General features: G+C 59.2%; 9 protein-coding genes across 9 annotated transcripts; 4 read left to right on the forward strand and 5 right to left on the reverse strand.

Moving 5' to 3' along the window:
- Window positions 1-384: 384 nt before the first annotated feature.
- On the forward strand, window positions 385-1,325 carry CMQ_2395 (uncharacterized protein; the record flags this gene model as incomplete). The annotated part of the gene is made up of 2 exons (XM_014316353.1): window positions 385-490; window positions 556-1,325. 2 exons carry the CDS (start codon window positions 385-387, stop codon window positions 1,323-1,325), a joined length of 876 nt encoding a protein of 291 aa, XP_014171828.1.
- A 207-nt stretch (window positions 1,326-1,532) lies between these two features.
- CMQ_2391 (pyrroline-5-carboxylate reductase) lies at window positions 1,533-2,393 on the reverse strand (the record flags this gene model as incomplete). The annotated part of the gene is made up of 1 exon (XM_014316349.1): window positions 1,533-2,393. One exon carries the CDS (start codon window positions 2,391-2,393, stop codon window positions 1,533-1,535), a length of 861 nt encoding a protein of 286 aa, XP_014171824.1.
- Window positions 2,394-2,632: 239 nt separating this feature from the next.
- On the reverse strand, window positions 2,633-4,405 carry CMQ_2476 (c6 zinc finger domain containing protein; the record flags this gene model as incomplete). The annotated part of the gene is made up of 1 exon (XM_014316434.1): window positions 2,633-4,405. One exon carries the CDS (start codon window positions 4,403-4,405, stop codon window positions 2,633-2,635), a length of 1,773 nt encoding a protein of 590 aa, XP_014171909.1.
- Window positions 4,406-4,750: 345 nt separating this feature from the next.
- CMQ_2394 (uncharacterized protein) lies at window positions 4,751-5,086 on the forward strand (the record flags this gene model as incomplete). The annotated part of the gene is made up of 1 exon (XM_014316352.1): window positions 4,751-5,086. The coding sequence occupies one exon, from the start codon at window positions 4,751-4,753 to the stop codon at window positions 5,084-5,086; it is 336 nt and encodes a 111-aa protein (XP_014171827.1).
- An 82-nt stretch (window positions 5,087-5,168) lies between these two features.
- CMQ_2231 (uncharacterized protein) lies at window positions 5,169-6,938 on the forward strand (the record flags this gene model as incomplete). The annotated part of the gene is made up of 2 exons (XM_014316189.1): window positions 5,169-5,848; window positions 5,921-6,938. The coding sequence occupies 2 exons, from the start codon at window positions 5,169-5,171 to the stop codon at window positions 6,936-6,938; spliced, it is 1,698 nt and encodes a 565-aa protein (XP_014171664.1).
- Window positions 6,939-7,195: 257 nt separating this feature from the next.
- CMQ_2427 (uncharacterized protein) lies at window positions 7,196-8,142 on the reverse strand (the record flags this gene model as incomplete). The annotated part of the gene is made up of 2 exons (XM_014316385.1): window positions 7,196-7,243; window positions 7,291-8,142. The coding sequence occupies 2 exons, from the start codon at window positions 8,140-8,142 to the stop codon at window positions 7,196-7,198; spliced, it is 900 nt and encodes a 299-aa protein (XP_014171860.1).
- Window positions 8,143-10,458: 2,316 nt separating this feature from the next.
- CMQ_2379 (uncharacterized protein) lies at window positions 10,459-11,101 on the forward strand (the record flags this gene model as incomplete). The annotated part of the gene is made up of 3 exons (XM_014316337.1): window positions 10,459-10,590; window positions 10,659-10,798; window positions 10,924-11,101. The coding sequence occupies 3 exons, from the start codon at window positions 10,459-10,461 to the stop codon at window positions 11,099-11,101; spliced, it is 450 nt and encodes a 149-aa protein (XP_014171812.1).
- A 330-nt stretch (window positions 11,102-11,431) lies between these two features.
- CMQ_2491 (uncharacterized protein) lies at window positions 11,432-12,163 on the reverse strand (the record flags this gene model as incomplete). The annotated part of the gene is made up of 1 exon (XM_014316449.1): window positions 11,432-12,163. One exon carries the CDS (start codon window positions 12,161-12,163, stop codon window positions 11,432-11,434), a length of 732 nt encoding a protein of 243 aa, XP_014171924.1.
- Window positions 12,164-12,538: 375 nt separating this feature from the next.
- On the reverse strand, window positions 12,539-14,537 carry CMQ_2146 (serine-type peptidase; the record flags this gene model as incomplete). Its single annotated transcript, XM_014316104.1, has 5 exons — window positions 12,539-13,010; window positions 13,101-13,248; window positions 13,314-13,422; window positions 13,473-13,572; window positions 13,618-14,537. 5 exons carry the CDS (start codon window positions 14,535-14,537, stop codon window positions 12,539-12,541), a joined length of 1,749 nt encoding a protein of 582 aa, XP_014171579.1.
- Window positions 14,538-15,094: the final 557 nt, after the last annotated feature.

Consider the following 15,094-nt stretch of genomic DNA (forward strand, 5'->3'; position numbering starts at 1 on the left):
GAGAATTCTGGCTGGACGGCTGCTACGATGCTCACGCCACTTGGCCGCGCAGGCCACACCGACATCACCACCCATCTCGGCAGAGATCTGGTGATGGAGGGGCCGCAGTCGTAGTGGTGCTTTAAAATGTGGCACGCGAGCCAGCATGCGATTCTGGTTTCGCATTTCCATCTTGGCCTTGATCGTGTCGGAGATTTGCAGTCGATTGAGTGCGACACTGAGGAGGGAGCTTGATGAGTATTTGAACAGCACTAGACCCAGCGATCGATCACAGAAGACAGCCATAGGACAGCACAAAAGGCAAAACTGCACATCCACCTGCTCGCATCGCATCAAGCACATCCTCCACCCTCCACCCTCCACCCAATCAGTCCAACCGCCACGATGGTCGGACGGGTTATCGACATGCGGCATATTGACCGCAAGGAGCTGTACACCAGCCTGGATGCCCGGATCCAGTACCTGCACAGCTTCCTGGACTTTAGCAGCAGTACGTGTGTGCATGTGCTGGCATGACTGTGCGGAGAGGCGGCTAATCTGAGCGATTCTCTGCAGCGGACATTGACCATCTGGTCGCGGGCGCCAAATACATCAAGGTGCTGATCCCGGCGGTGACGAACATTGTGTACCGCAAGCTGCTGCAGTACGACATTACGGCGCGGGCGTTTGAGACGCGGTCGACGTCGTTTGAGGGTCCGCTGGACGCAGTGCCGGCCGAAGACTCGCCGCAGATCCTGCATCGCAAGATGTTTCTGCGGGCGTATCTGGCGCGTCTGTGCAGCGACCCGTCGCAGATGACGTTCTGGGAGTATCTCGACAAAGTCGGCATGATGCACGTCGGTCTCGGGCGAGCGCATCCGCTGCACGTCGAGTACATTCACATTGGCGCGACCCTGTCTCTGATCCAGGACGTGTTGACCGAGGCGGTCCTCAGCCATCCGCGTCTCTCGATGGGCCGCAAGATGGGCCTCGTCAAGGCGCTCGGCAAGGTCATCTGGATCCAGAACGACCTGTTTGCCAAGTGGTACGTGCGCGACGGCGAGGAGTACACGGACGGCGTCGACTACAGCAAGCTCATCGACCGCGAGGGCTTCCTGCACGGCCAGCGCATCCTTGCCGCCGACGAGAGCGAGAAGAGCAGCGAGCGCGGCGACGACGACAGCGAGCAGGGCACGGAGCGCGGCGAAACAGCCGCCCTGCCCGCTGACGGCGTCTGTCCGTTTGCCAGCATGGCCAAGACCATGGCGCCCAGCCTCAAGGCCGCCGGCAGCGCGATACCGGTGCCGGTCATCGTGGCCGATCCGGCTCCTGGCACACAGAAATAGGGGCGGACGGCAGGGCCGGCGGCAACCGGATGGACGACGGGTTCATATCTTTGGGCATGGCATTGCGTTGATGGACTTTAGACCGCATGGGTTGAATTTGTTTGGATCCTTAGTCAGCATATATGTGCATCGTTTGCATTGCATCGTTTGAGCACCTTTGTTAGCATCCATTGTCGGCATCCTTTCTTCGTCCTCTGCTGCCATCCCTCACGACTTCCCCAGCTCCGTAGCCCGTTCCGTAGCGGCAACGACGGCCTTGTCGACCATGGCCTCGAAGCCGGACTGCTCGAAGCTGACGAGGGCAGCATGCGTGGTGCCGTTGGGGCTGGTGACGTTTTTGCGCAGCTGTCCGGGCGAGTCGGCCGACTGAACGAGCATAGCGCCAGCGCCGAGACACGTCTGTTTAGCAAGCCGGCTGGCCTGGTCGAGGGGAAGGCCGAGTTTGGTGGCAGCTGTGACGAGGTGCTCGACCATGGCGAAGAAGTAGGCAGGGCCGGATCCCGACAGCCCGGTGACGACATCCAGCAGCTCCTCGCGGTCCACCCACTCGGCGGCCTTGCTGACGCTCTGCAGCAGCTCTGTCGCGAGCGTCTTCTCGGCTGCCGTCAGATCGTCGCCGGCAAACAGTCCGGACGCACCCTCGCCCACGAGCGCTGGCGTGTTGGGCATCACGCGCACCACGTGTGGCACGCGTCCATCCTTCGTCGTGGTCCACTGGCGCAGGCTTGCCAGCGTCACGCCAGCCGCAATCGACAGGATCACCGGCGTCGTCGTCGCCGTCGGCCGCGTCCCATCGGCCGTCCACGACGCTGCCACCTCCCGACACGCCGTCTGTGCCACCTGCGGCTTCACCGAGATCACCACCAGATCCGCACCCGCCGCTGCTTCCGCGTTCGATGTCGTCGTGCGCACACCCAACGCCGCCATCTTGGCCCGGTTCACGTCCCATGGCTCGGCCACGCAGATCTGCTCGGCTGCAATGCCTCGTGCCAGCAGGCCGCCAATGATCGCGCCGGCCATGTTGCCGCCGCCGATAAACGAGAGCTTTGCCGACTGGAGGGCGGCCATTGTGCTTGGTTGTTGGTGTGCTGCTGATGCGTGGTTGTGCGTGTACGTATGACGACGAGGTGGACGTAATGCGTTTTTATCCATTACCAAAATTTAGGTCCGCTTTCGGCAGCGTTGGATTATGTAAGCATCTGGCTAGTCGAACCGCTGGAGCCTGTCAGTCTTTTCAGGTGCTAGTCAACTGGATGAATCATCTGGACAAAGGTGATCAGTCTCCCACGACTATATCCAGCTCGTACTCAAGCCAAGCTGATGTTGGCGCTGTACGGTCCCACAAAGATGGCCCAGTCGTTGGCCTGGCCGACTGGTCCAGCCTCGTCGCCGTCGAGCGCCAAGTCGCGCATGCGCCACACCTTTTCGATGACTGCTTGGGTGCGAGCCAGGTTGGCCAGCGACGAATGGGCCATGGCCACGAGCGTCTCGAGCACGAGCCGTCGTCCGGAGAGGGTGTAGCGGTCTGTTCCCGGCGACCGAAACACGGCCGCGTCCTGGGCGTCCAGCTCGACGGCGGCCACAAAGAGCGGAAACGACAGGCCAGCAGTGCAACCGGCGACCACCAGACGAGCTGTGCCCTCGAGCACGGTGCGAACGAGACGAGCAACGGCCGGCGTCGCCGGTGCAGCATCGTGCAGCACGCAGTAGAGGTAGAGCCGGACGGCCAGCCGCTTGAGCTCGGCAGCCTGCAGCAGGGGGTCCTGTCCATCCCGTCCATCGTCGTCGTCTTCCTGCAGCCGGTGCAGCTCGTCTAGCTCGTCCAGTCGGTCCAGTTCGTCCTCCAGGGCGGCGGCCTCGGCGGCAAAATAGGCCGGCGTGACGGCTTCGCGGGCGCGCAGACGGCTCAGATCGGTGATGCGGCACAGCACGCGCACAAGGCCGGCGCTGCAGCCCATCCAGACGTCCATGGCCAGAACGTCGGTCTCGGACGCCTCGGCCATGGCCACCTGTTCCCAGTAGTCGGCGCCAAAGACGGACGCGTTCTCGCAAGCGGCACGGCTGATGACGTCCTGGAAGGCGAAGAAGCGCTCGGCAAAGCCGGCAAGCAGGGCGAGGGTCGTGCTTCTCGAACCGCTCTCGCGTGAAGCAACCACGTTCCGGCTCCTTCGAACAACGTCCTGGCTGGCCCGCAGATGGATTACCCATCGATGATCGCACTTGTCGACAATCTCGTAGAGACACAGGAACATCATCAACACGAGGATCTGCGCATCCCAGGGAGCGGCGTTCGTGCTCGAGCTGGAGACAGCCGCCAAGGCGGCCAGTCGTCGTCGGAGCGCGCCCATGACATCCGCATGCAGTTCCAGGGCCGTCTTTCCCCAGGCAGCAGCAGTCGGGCTGTCCGAGTCGGCGGCCATGCTGCAGTGGCGGGCCGCGAGGGCCATGGCCGCCCGCAGCACGTCGCCGTGGCCAGTCTCGTGCAGCACGGGCACGACGAGGCTGGCAAAAGGCGAGGGGTGGCGATGTGACGGCGTCGTCAGCGGGCAGAGCCGGACGAGGTAGTAGTCGAGCAGGGCGGCGTCGACGCCGAGAAGCGTAGGGTAGGACGAGGGGGTGTAGGTCCGAGGGGGGACCAAGTCCGGCGGAGCACCTGCCGCGGTAGATCGGCTGGAAAGCAGCATTCCCATCCCGGTGGCTGCGACGCAGTCAAGACAGCTGCTGTGGCTGTCGGCGAGCTCGCAGAAGAGCGTGTTGATAAAGTGGTGGGCGTGGATGGGCGGAAGGACGGGCGAGGCGGACCCGAGGAGCTGTTGTCTCTCTGGAACGTCGCCTTGTCCAGAAAGCCCCCGCTTGGCCCAGCAGCCCTGGCGGCCAAAGGCGAGGCCACGGCTCGCAAACTCGGGCTGCCACTTGAGCTGCAGGCCGCTGTCGCAGGCCAGACCGCGACGGCTGCAGTTGTGGCAGCACGGCCGCGCCTCGTCGCACTTGACCTTGCGCTGGCGGCACGTCTTGCAGCCAGTACGGACGCGCTGCCGGACGCAGAGCGCAGCCGGATCGCGGCGGCTGCGACGTGGCATGCTGAAAAGAAAAGAAGAGCCGGGAGAAGACCGAGACCCAGACCCAGCAAACAAGGGGAGAAAGGCCGGAGGTAAAATGCCGGGATGACCGATTCGACGAGACCGACGGAGAGTGCCGTCGATTATGGAACGCTACCGGAACGGCAACAGGGCGAAATGAGTCTGGACAAGGGACGAACGGCCGTGACAAATGGAGCTTCCAAACGTATGCCAACCGTGGGGCGATAAGCAGGCGAGCAAGATGCAGCGGCCACGGGCTCTAGGCCGAAAGAGGAAAGCGTTTGTCGGCATGGATCCTGCCATTTTGGCGTCGGCCGATTAGTCAGAATTCGAGCATTTCTCGCAATGTCTCAGGCACGACATCGTCTGGAATGCGTGCATGCGCACGGCTTTCTGAGTAGCGCAGGAACGCAGCAGACATGGAGAGAGAAGAAAGAAGAAAAGCCGTCGCCGCTTGTCGAGATGACGCGCCAGACGGGAAAAATGCACAACAAACAAGACGTCTCCCGAGGACGACGACGGGATCGCGAGATCACCACATCACGAGCCTGCTGTCTGACGGTGCTCTCGCTCCCATTGACACGCATCAGCAGCCTGCACCGGCCACAAGGCGACAAGCATGTTGTCGAGAGGACGCAACGAAGACGACAGATCCCGGCCCAACGTCGCGCGTGGCCGTGATCGCTACAGTCGGGCATCTCTGTCTGTCTCTCCGTCTTTTTCATCTTCCTTCTTTTCCTCTTCACCTCCCATCACAACCGACATGCCGTCCCTCCACATTCACCTGCCCTCTGCGGCCTCACGACAGCCCGCCTCCCCATCGCCATCCTCACGCCACCCCATCGTGTCCGCCAACTCCACGACCTCTACGGCCTCTACCTCCTCTTCTGTCGCCCTGCGCCGCTTCTGGTCCCCTTCACCGTCCTCGCCCGCCTCTCCGACGACCTCGGCCCAGACCCAGACCCAGTCGGCTCCCTCTTCCCTTCACCTCAACGATGACCTCTTGTCCCGCATCCAGCAGTCACGCTTTCAGCCAGAGTCGGCCCTCTTCACCCTGATCCCGCCCCTGGTCGACGCTGCTGCCGGCACTACGGTTGTCCCGGCTTCGTCTATCCGTCGTCTGCTTGCCGACCTCTGCTGGCTCGCCCGCCACCTGCCGGCTGTTCTTTCTGCCACGGCTGAGCCCACCCTACACACCGTCCTGCACATCGCCCTGACCGTCGGTAGTGCTACCCTGCTGCTGTGGACACCGCTGCTGCTGGCCTGTCTGCCGGGCTGCCTCTTCATCGGCTGGCTCGTCACCATCGGCTTGGGCGCACGACTGGCTTCGGCACCGCTCAACACGGCCCTCCCGGCCGTCTTCCACAGTCCCTGGGCCTCGGAGGACGATGCAGACGTTGAACAGGACGAGCATTGGTTCTTTGTCAGCGGCATCGGCATCAGGTGAGAAGACACGTGACACAGACCTCGTAATATCCTCATGTCACATGACATCTCACAGCTGACACGCCCCAGTTCTGGCTCCCTCGCCGTCATGATGCCGCGCCTCGCCGCCGTCTTTGGCCGGCCCATCACGCTCATCCGCCCTGGCCGGTCTTATGGCGTCTTTCTCGACCTCGCCCGCGCTTTTCTGCACCGCTTGGACAGTCGTTTGCCCGTCTCCGGTGCCGACGCCCTGCATTCGGCGGTGCGCCAGTCTCTTCGGCCGATGCCGTCGTTGTCTTCGTCCACGAGCAGCCGCGGCCGCCGCGTCGTCATTCTCGCCCACAACGCCGGCGCCATTGCCGTCTCCCAGGCTCTTGCCCGGCTCCTCGTCGACGTCCCCCCCGCCTGGCTCGCCCGCCTCGAGATCTACACCTTTAGCTCTCTGGCCTCCGACTTTGCTCTGCCCGCAGGCTTCTCGACTACCACCACTCCCCACGTCGAGCACTTTGCTCTCGCCGATGACCCCTTTGCCCGCTTCGGCATCTTGCGGACCGTCCGCGAGGACCTCTCTGTCCGCTGCTGTGGTGGCGTCTTTGTGCTGGGCGAATCAGGCCGGCCGCGAACGCCGCCGCTAACCATATCTTTTCACTCTTCTCGCTTCCACATGGAGGACTACCTCACCACCCTCTTCGGGCCCGAGCCCTGGTCCATGCGTCCCGACATTCACGAGGGCGGTGCGGTGCAGCGCCGAGACACCGGCCTCCTCGACGCCGTCGTCACCGTCGACCGCGACCTTGCCGAGAAGCGTGAGATGCACGCCCTCGTTCAGGCTGCGCCGTGGCCGTCAACCAGAAACCGCCTCAGCTGGACCGGTCTCGGCGCCACGGCCGCTGTAGACGACACCATCCGCAAAAGGGATGACCCTTCCCATCCATATCACCAACAGAAGCGCCAGGGAATTCTGGGAATTCTGGGCCTCGAAACGGCCCGTCGGCTGTGTCGCGACTACAACAACAGGCCTGGTCGTGCTATCAGTCGGTTGTTTGGCCACTATGCCGATGCTGTCGTGCGCCATGAAGAGCGCTACGGACCACGTGGTATGCTATAGTGCATGCGCCAGATCGGCGTCGTTCGTTGTAAGAGTCACTCGGATTAGGCAACGGCGTTATGGCAAAGTATGAAGTAATAATTAGATACTGTTAATTCCAACAAAACGTATGTTTGTGCAAAAAAAGATAAAAGCCAAAATTGAGCTATGAAATCGTAATACGAGGGTATAAAACGCCTTCGGTGTCTGCATGCTCCAAAGTATGCAAGACCATATGCTGGGGTATGTAAGTGCGCGCAGATTGCTGTCCGTCCATGCTAGATGCGAAATGCAAATGTCAAGTCTTCGTCGGTCTCGTCGTCGTCCTGTCAGCTGTCAGGGGTGGTCATTTGCAGCAAACCCACCGCCTGACACGCCAGCCCTTCTTCTTCTCGCTAGTCTCCACCACATCGGGGCAGTGCTCGCCTGCCTTGCTGGCCAAGTCGTCGGTTGCTAGCTCGAGCCGATAGCGGCGCACACTGCCCGTCTCGTCCTCAAACGCAGGCCGCAGCAAATCTTTGGGCACGAAACACTCGGGCACAACGTGGCGCAACATCCAGCCCTTGAAGCCCTGGCTGGCTGCATCGATGGCCGCGTACTCCAGCCGCCTGGTCTGGTCGCTGGTCCAGTAGTGTGTCGTCTGCGGTGGGCTCGGATAGGCTTCTTCCTCTGTTGTCTCCTTGTCCATCTCGACGCTGACAGGAGGCTCAGCATCGACGCCACCGCTGGGCGCTCTCGCTCTCGGAAAAGGCTCGTGATAGGTGCTGTTGTTGCCGTAGCTGTACAGAGCCGGGGCCGATGTGTTGTGGGTGGGGCGACTGCGCTTGGAGCTAATGGGCGGTCTCGTGGCCAGGCCGGCCTTGGATGGTCGACGGGTGGCGGTTCCGACGCGGTTCACGTGATTTGACGATGACGACGCCCGTGCCGGATTCGTAAACGACGACTGCCGCCGCGTGCTTGTCCGGGACAGCGACGGTGACCGGGGGTCAATGGAAGCATAGCCAGAGTCCTGTCGGTGCATCCTTTCCGGCAGCTTGGTGTCTCCGTCGCCTCCCGATCCTCTGTGCGATGACTTGCTTGCAGGAGCCGCCACGTGCTTCAGCTGGCTGTGGTCTGATGTTGTGGCAAGGTCGTATGGCCTGTCGGCATGGAAGCTTGGGCGTTCTGTCGTGGGCAGCGAGCTAGCCCGGGACCGAGGCAGGGGTGTGTGTGCTGTGGGAGCCATTGTGGGAGCATCGAAACAGCGATTGGAACAGATGTCTCAGACGGTGGCGGAAGGCGATGAGAGCCAGGACGGAGCGTGGCAATGACGTCCATAAATATGCGAGGGAGAGGGGGGGGGGGAAAGAAGATAAAGAAAGGAGAATGCTCGTTGGTGGAACCTCAGGTGGTTGCTGCTGCCTTCGGCGGGGAAGCAGATCTCGGAGCTTTGTGCAGGTCTTATGTTTTTGTCACGATGCGGGACGATGGTGGTCTCCTTCTAGACCAGAGAGAGAGTGTGAGCGAAGAAGACGATTTGCAAGCCACGCCACAGACTTGCGGTCTGCACTCCGTATGTAAGATACGGCACAGGTATGTTGATGGGGAGTTGACGGCCAATTCCGCAGCGAGATAGGTGTAATTTGTGGCTGTGGGTTTCTCCCTAATGCTGCTCGCAATGAATCTAGAAATTGAACGGCCAGCGGGTGGACCTTCCGATAGCCCTCGGCCTTGGTTCTCCTTTCGCAGCTGCACGACACCCTGTACATATATTTGCCAATCTCAACAGGAGGCCACACAACGGGCCAAACCCCACTGTCGGGTGCAGGACGCAGTTTGAATGAGATATGACTGGTTTCTGCTGGGTTCTTGCGTGCTGTGCGCATTCCTTGCCAGACTGCCGTCAAATGAGGCTCTCGAGCCGCTAATGCACGCACGGGTGCCGTTGGTCGAACAGGCCAGACACGAACCGTTCTTGTCCTTCTGAGGCACGGTAACCCGTCGTCGGAAGACAGAACCAGGTGGACGTCGAAGCCCAAAGCGCCTCTCTTCCCGCACCGAAAAGATCTTCAATCGAGGTCGAACCGATTGCAGGGGCAGTGCCCAGTCATGCCCTCGTCGTCCCCTCTTGTCTCTTGTTTTTCCCGTTGCAGTCGGCCTACTCCGTATGTGCAGTAGCGCCCACTCAGAAGCTCGCTAATTGGTTTTTGTTGAGAAATCCAAAGGGCGGTCAGGCTGTTTGGCTCTTCTTTGCCAAGTCATGCCACGCGAAGAGTGCAGGCAGTGCTCGTGGACCTCCTCTGGGGTACACGTACTACTGGCCTGGCCAGGACAGGTGCCCCGCCGCACCCCACGCAGAGACAATTTTGTAGGGTTGGATGCTTGCAACTGTGTCACTGCAGGGGAAAGGGATGATGGGGGGCCTTTTCTTGCATTACGAGAAAGCAATGCCTTTTGGAGCTGCGATCGCCGCCTCTGGAGTCCTGTTTTTCACCTCTGAGATTGGCACGTTATGCTGCAGAAGGATACATATCTTTAGCACATCTTGTTCAGATGCCGGCATACCTTATGGCACCAGCTCGGGCCTCGGGCTGGCCGATGTCGCTTTGCTAGCGATTGATTTAGCCGTCGAGCGATAAGCTAGCACTCGATCGGACCGCTCTCGGTGGAAGGGACGATGCGGCAATTCTAGACAAGGGGGCGAGCGGAAGCCGTTGCAGCTACGACGGATGTAGCAAGATGGATGAGGTTATTTTCGCCGTGCATTGGAGCGTGCTGAGTGAGGAACAAGCAAAGGCGAAAAACGAAAAACGAAAAGCGAAACATGATCAACGAAATGATGGGAACATCCCACTGCTCCCGTTTATTCCGCTGGTACTCCGTAATTCGGAAGGTGCAACCGGTTGTTCATTCGGTGAATGGCCCACAAATTACAAGCCGCCTGGCGCGCCTTCCTGACTGCCGGCGACGATGATCCAGCCGAACCAAGCCCCACTAATCTAGAACCTGGCGTTATCACGGCGTCTCATAGCTGCTGTGCTTCGCAGACACGGGACGCCATTCGAGCCAACTTGTCATTGTCGTCTTGGTGAGTTAAAGGACCTGCTTTCTGTCAGGACTTTTGCATGTGAAGGTGCGTCGTGCCTGTCGTAGCTTTGTCACCGTGCGCAAGTACTAGAATCAGGAATGCGCACTGTACGATATCGAAGGGACGTGACTCGGGAAGGTGCGAACAAGACAGAGCCTGAGATACAAGGAAAAGTCTGAAGACGTCCAAAGCAAACAGAATCGTATCATCGTCACACACCACCTATAGCACCGACATCTCTCTATTGTCACACCACCATTAAACGCCGTCAAACATCCATAGCCCTCTCTGCAAAGCTCGCAAGTCTCTCTCAACCATTCCAATTCTTGGCAATCGCTGCTATGGACACATTACTCCCCAGACAGAATGATGCCCAAGAGATCCAGACCTAGACGGTTGCCCAACTTTTTTTGTGAGGAAACAACGGCGCCCAACTTGTCCGAGCCAACTGGAGAGCCAGCTGGAGGGACCAAGATGGTGGAAAATATGCTGGCGGAACTGATGGAGGGGGTCGAAGAATTCTTGAGGCAAAACAGGGAGATCATAAATGAGAACAGAAACTCCCTAAATTTTACACAGACAAGCAACTACAGCCCCAGAGAGCAGGTAAGCGCTAATGCTGTGAGCCGCGATGCCTTGACAGCTTCCAATCTAACACAACCTTCTATGAGCAGGACAGGCAGCGCGAAGACATGCACCGACTAATCAACGCCATCCATGAAGATCAAAAGACCAACTTCCTCGGCTTACAACGCTTTACCGCCACGCTGGCAGACGAAGTAAAACATCAGCTCCTCTACCTGGGACAGCAAGTGTACGTCTTGGGCCAGAGTATCTCGGCATATAAGGCCCAAAAAACGCAATTCCCCAATACTGAGAATATGTATGGCACCCTCACGGGTCAAACGCACACACAGTCGCACGCCCGGCCCCGTACAGTAACCGATCCATACCGAGACTACTCGCAACCGAGCCCGACTCTGCCAAGCTACCATCAGACAGTGCAGAATCAGGCAATCCAGACACCGGCTCAATCGCCGGGGCAAGGACCAGTAGTCCAAGGCTCACCACTCCCATGGCGAGGAGGCCAAAATCCCTCCAACAGGACTGGCCATAGAAACTGACTGGGCTATTGCGCCATTTCTTCAAGTCGGCCGATAGGTCCGACGACGGAAGACAAGAGACAGCAGGAGTTTTTGGAAGATGTCACCACACTAGATTGCACACCGCCTGGTCCATCAGCAGTTCACAGCTTATCAGATTGTAAATGGCATGGATTAGACAACGGCCTCGTTAATTTCTCCTCATCAGCGTGTCTTTTATCAGCGAGTCTCAAAACTGGGTCCATTGACCACACAGCGTCGATAGATTTAGAGATAAAAGCGTGTATAAAACAACTATTGGTCCACCTCGTCACAGTCAGTCGTAATTTCGCACTAACAAACTTTCACGATCGGGTTTTCTGCCGCCCACTCCGTTTTGCCCTGAGGGCAGGAAGTGAAAACTCGGATGGGTTCGCCGCAGCCCGGGGAAAGCTGGCCGGCAATTCTCCATCGCCGCTATCGTTGCTGCTTTCGCCATCCTCGTCGCTCACATCAATAACATATCCGCCCAAAGCGCGCACTTGCATCTTCAGGGCACGGATGTACCGCCGAGAGTGATCAAGCCGTTTTTCCATGTCATCGACCGAGCGCATTTCCTCCTCGTCAGTCATGATCTTTGCTTTCAGCACGGTAATCTCGTTCTCAAGATCCCATTTCTGCTTCCGCAGGGTTTTGTTCTTCTCTTGAAGAACGTCCACCCGACGCCGCAAGGCTTTTTCCTTTGTCTGCTTGGCCCGTGCAGTCGGCTTCTTGCACGGCTTCGGAAGCGGTCCATCGGTCTTTTTCTTCGTCCCAATTCTCGGGGATCTTCGAGGCTTATTCGACGGAGAGGGTGTCGGTGTCGTGGGCCAAGGGGGGTTCGAGTTTGCAAATGCTTCAAATGAAGCTCCCATCGGGATCGCTGGGATATTGGAAGACACACAACAGCCCGGCGACAATGGTGCCAGTATGCTTGCCAGGCTGTTTGGTTCTACTTTGCCGCCATCAGATGAGGACGTCCAGGCCATCCACGTCGACTTCTCGGCAGTTCCTAGTAGGGATAGACTGGGCGACGTTTTGACCGGAGTTCCGGGCATGATGCGTCTCGTCGTGCCAGAGCTTTTGGTACGTGTCTATGTCAACACTAACACCAGCTTGTAATGCATATGATTTTGACAAAAACAGGAGCCGTTGGCTTGAGATACGATGGTGAGAATCACTGAAGAAGCAGTCACATCTTAGAAAAAAAAATATATATATGATATTCGCAGGAGGAAAGTATGCTTAAAGTGATCGGCTGTGAGCGTGAAAGGGTGAGAGTAGAGTGGTTTTGGGATGACAGCACGACTGAAGTGCAGTGCCGAGGCGAGGTTGACGGATGGCTGAGTGGTGAGAGAAGAGTGAGATATGGTCAATGTCTGGGTTTCTCGGCCGACTCGGCGGTCGGCTTCGGTCCCGCGTCTCTGTCCGTCTTATGGCTGCACGAGCCCCTTGTTGTGGTAAAACTCGGCGACCCAACGGACGAGAGTGGCGGCCTGTTCCTCGGCAGCAGCCCTGGCACCCGGGTTGGCGGCCCAATTGGCAGCATAGATGTCGGAGCAGTGGCCACCACCGGCGATCAGGCGGACAGGCTCCTTGTCGTCGCCGTCGCCCGTGCTGATGAGTGGTCCACCGGGCCGACCAGTGCGGGCGCTCACCGTGGCCGGACGCCAAGGGTCGAGCTCGTTGTTGGTGTAAAGAAGACGCGGCGTGCGCTGCGGCGAGACGGACCAGCCGCCGGTGGCAGCGTTGACATCGACCGGCGAGCGGCCGTGCTGCAGGCCGAAGCCGCCGGCACTGGCGGGAAACATGAGAGCGCATTGGGCTAGGTTATAGTCGTAGCTGACGAGGCGGGAGATGATGGAGGGCTGACCGGTCGGGGAGGCATCTTGGAACCAGACGAGGCTGAAAGGTCAGTGGAGGATGGGTAGAAGGCAGGGACAAGAAGGCAAGAACGAGAAAAACGAAACACAGATAAACAGGCTCTTCACTCACGGCTCGTTACACATCAGCCAGGACCACTGGCGGCTGAACGGATTGTCGACCAAGAGATCGCTGTACATGGGGCTGCTGGCGTTCAGATTGGCAAAGCATCCGGTGTTGTAGAGCCCCTCGAAGTCGGCATAGCCGAGGGACTGGCAGACTGGTATTTGTGTCAGTAGGCTGGCAGGCAAACGAGACTGATGTAAAAAAGAAATACCGGCTTACGTCCTGGAAGCACCCGCTGCGTGAACCACTTGGCATAACCGTCGAGAGCACGGAAGACACCCACGCCTTCGGGGCCAGGGACAGGGTTAGTAGAGTTGGGCCACACGTTCTGCTGGTATTAGCTGTGAGGCAGGCAAGCGGAAATATGGTGAAGCAGACCTCGATATAGTTGCAGAACATGTGATAGCTGTTGTAGCCGAGCACGGCCTCGGAGAAGAACTGGGTCTGCTGCCACAGGAGAGGGCCAAATGTGAGGGCACTGCGAAGTCAGAAGCGGCAGGAGACCGTAGCGAGGTGTGCTTACTTTGCAAAGTCAGCGTCCTCGAGGTCCTCGAGCAGGAAGCTAGCCTTGAGGTCGAGCTTCTGCGACAGGCTGCCGCTGGTGAGCACCTCGTCGACGTGGGCGATGGTAGCCACGAGGTCAGCGCTGCAGTTGGCGGGCGATGCGAGCCGAACAGTGTCAAAGTACTGCCAGAAGTCACCGATCGACTGGACGACGGCGCTGGTGGCATAAAAGGCCCAGAACGGGTGGTTATCGCTAGCGGCCTCCCAGGCGGCCAGAGCACCAGCATACGAGCCACCGCCGAGGATCCAGGGTGCAGTGGCGGGCGAGCTGCGGCCGGAGGTGTCAAAGGGTGGCACGAAGCCGCGGGCAAAGGCGGCGAGGTCGCGCCGGGCATTGGTGACGGTGAGGTATCGCAGCCGAGGCCCGTCTAGGCGGACGTAGGGCGCGCTGCCACCCCAGTAGCGATGCTCCAGGATGACGACGGCCGCGCCGACAGCGGCGGCAAAGCGGCCGATGATGCGCTGGTCGGTCAGGTAGGTGTCGTTGAAGCCGGTGCCGGACTGCTCGCCGGGCGTGATCAGCAAGATGGGCGAGCCGGGACCGCGCCAGTGCTCGGTGCCGTACCAGAAGCGCTGAGCAAAAGAGCCGAGAGCGAGATCGTCGTGATCGATCGGCTGCACAAAGGCGCCCCAGCCATTCGGGCCTGAGGTGCCAGCTAGAGTGGTGGAGGTAGAGTTGGTGCTGGCGATGTTGATGTCGATGTTGGCGCTAGGACTAGACGCAGGCATGCCGGCGAAAAACACACCGTCACGACGATGGATATCGACCAGCATGCCAGGGGGGCGGAGGCCGATGCAGGAGCCCAAAGCGACGTGGATGGTGAGGATAGATAGGGCCGCCGAGAGGCGGTAGAAGTGATGTTGTTGTGGAGAGAGCATCGTGACGATGGTGATAAGAGCGAGTACGATTTCCAACGAGAAATCAGTGGCGGTATTGCTAGGAAGACGGGAATATCAAACGTCGGATACGTGCAGAATTATATATTCGGTTACGCGCAGCAGCTGGCAGCATGTATTACCTGGACGGAATGCCAGCTGGAACTGACAATCCCTTGCCGGAAAGAAGACTGCAGCGCCATGTATATACAGATTTACCCAGAACCAATGAGCATTGAGAGATGAGCAGAAAATACGAAGCTGAGGTCAGACCAGCGGAGAGGCCGATTGCAGAGCGCCGGTTTGGGGTCAGTGCCTCTCTCTATACGAGCATTTCGAAGCCAACAGCATCATAGCTGCCCGCGCCTTGCTATTGTGCATTTGGTCAAGGCCCCACGCAGCCTCGCGTCGCGATTGTGCATTCAGCTGCAATTAGGGGGTGGGCCGGCACTAGTGACCGCTGGAGCCCGCTAGGGCACGGGAAGGATGAACTTATTTCGAGGATTATGTAATGTTGGTATTGTGCATTGCGATTGTGAAAGTTGTGCTGTGCACGGACC

Source organism: Grosmannia clavigera (genome assembly GCF_000143105.1).
Source record: "Grosmannia clavigera kw1407 unplaced genomic scaffold GCSC_156, whole genome shotgun sequence".
NCBI lineage: Eukaryota > Fungi > Ascomycota > Sordariomycetes > Ophiostomatales > Ophiostomataceae > Leptographium > Leptographium clavigerum.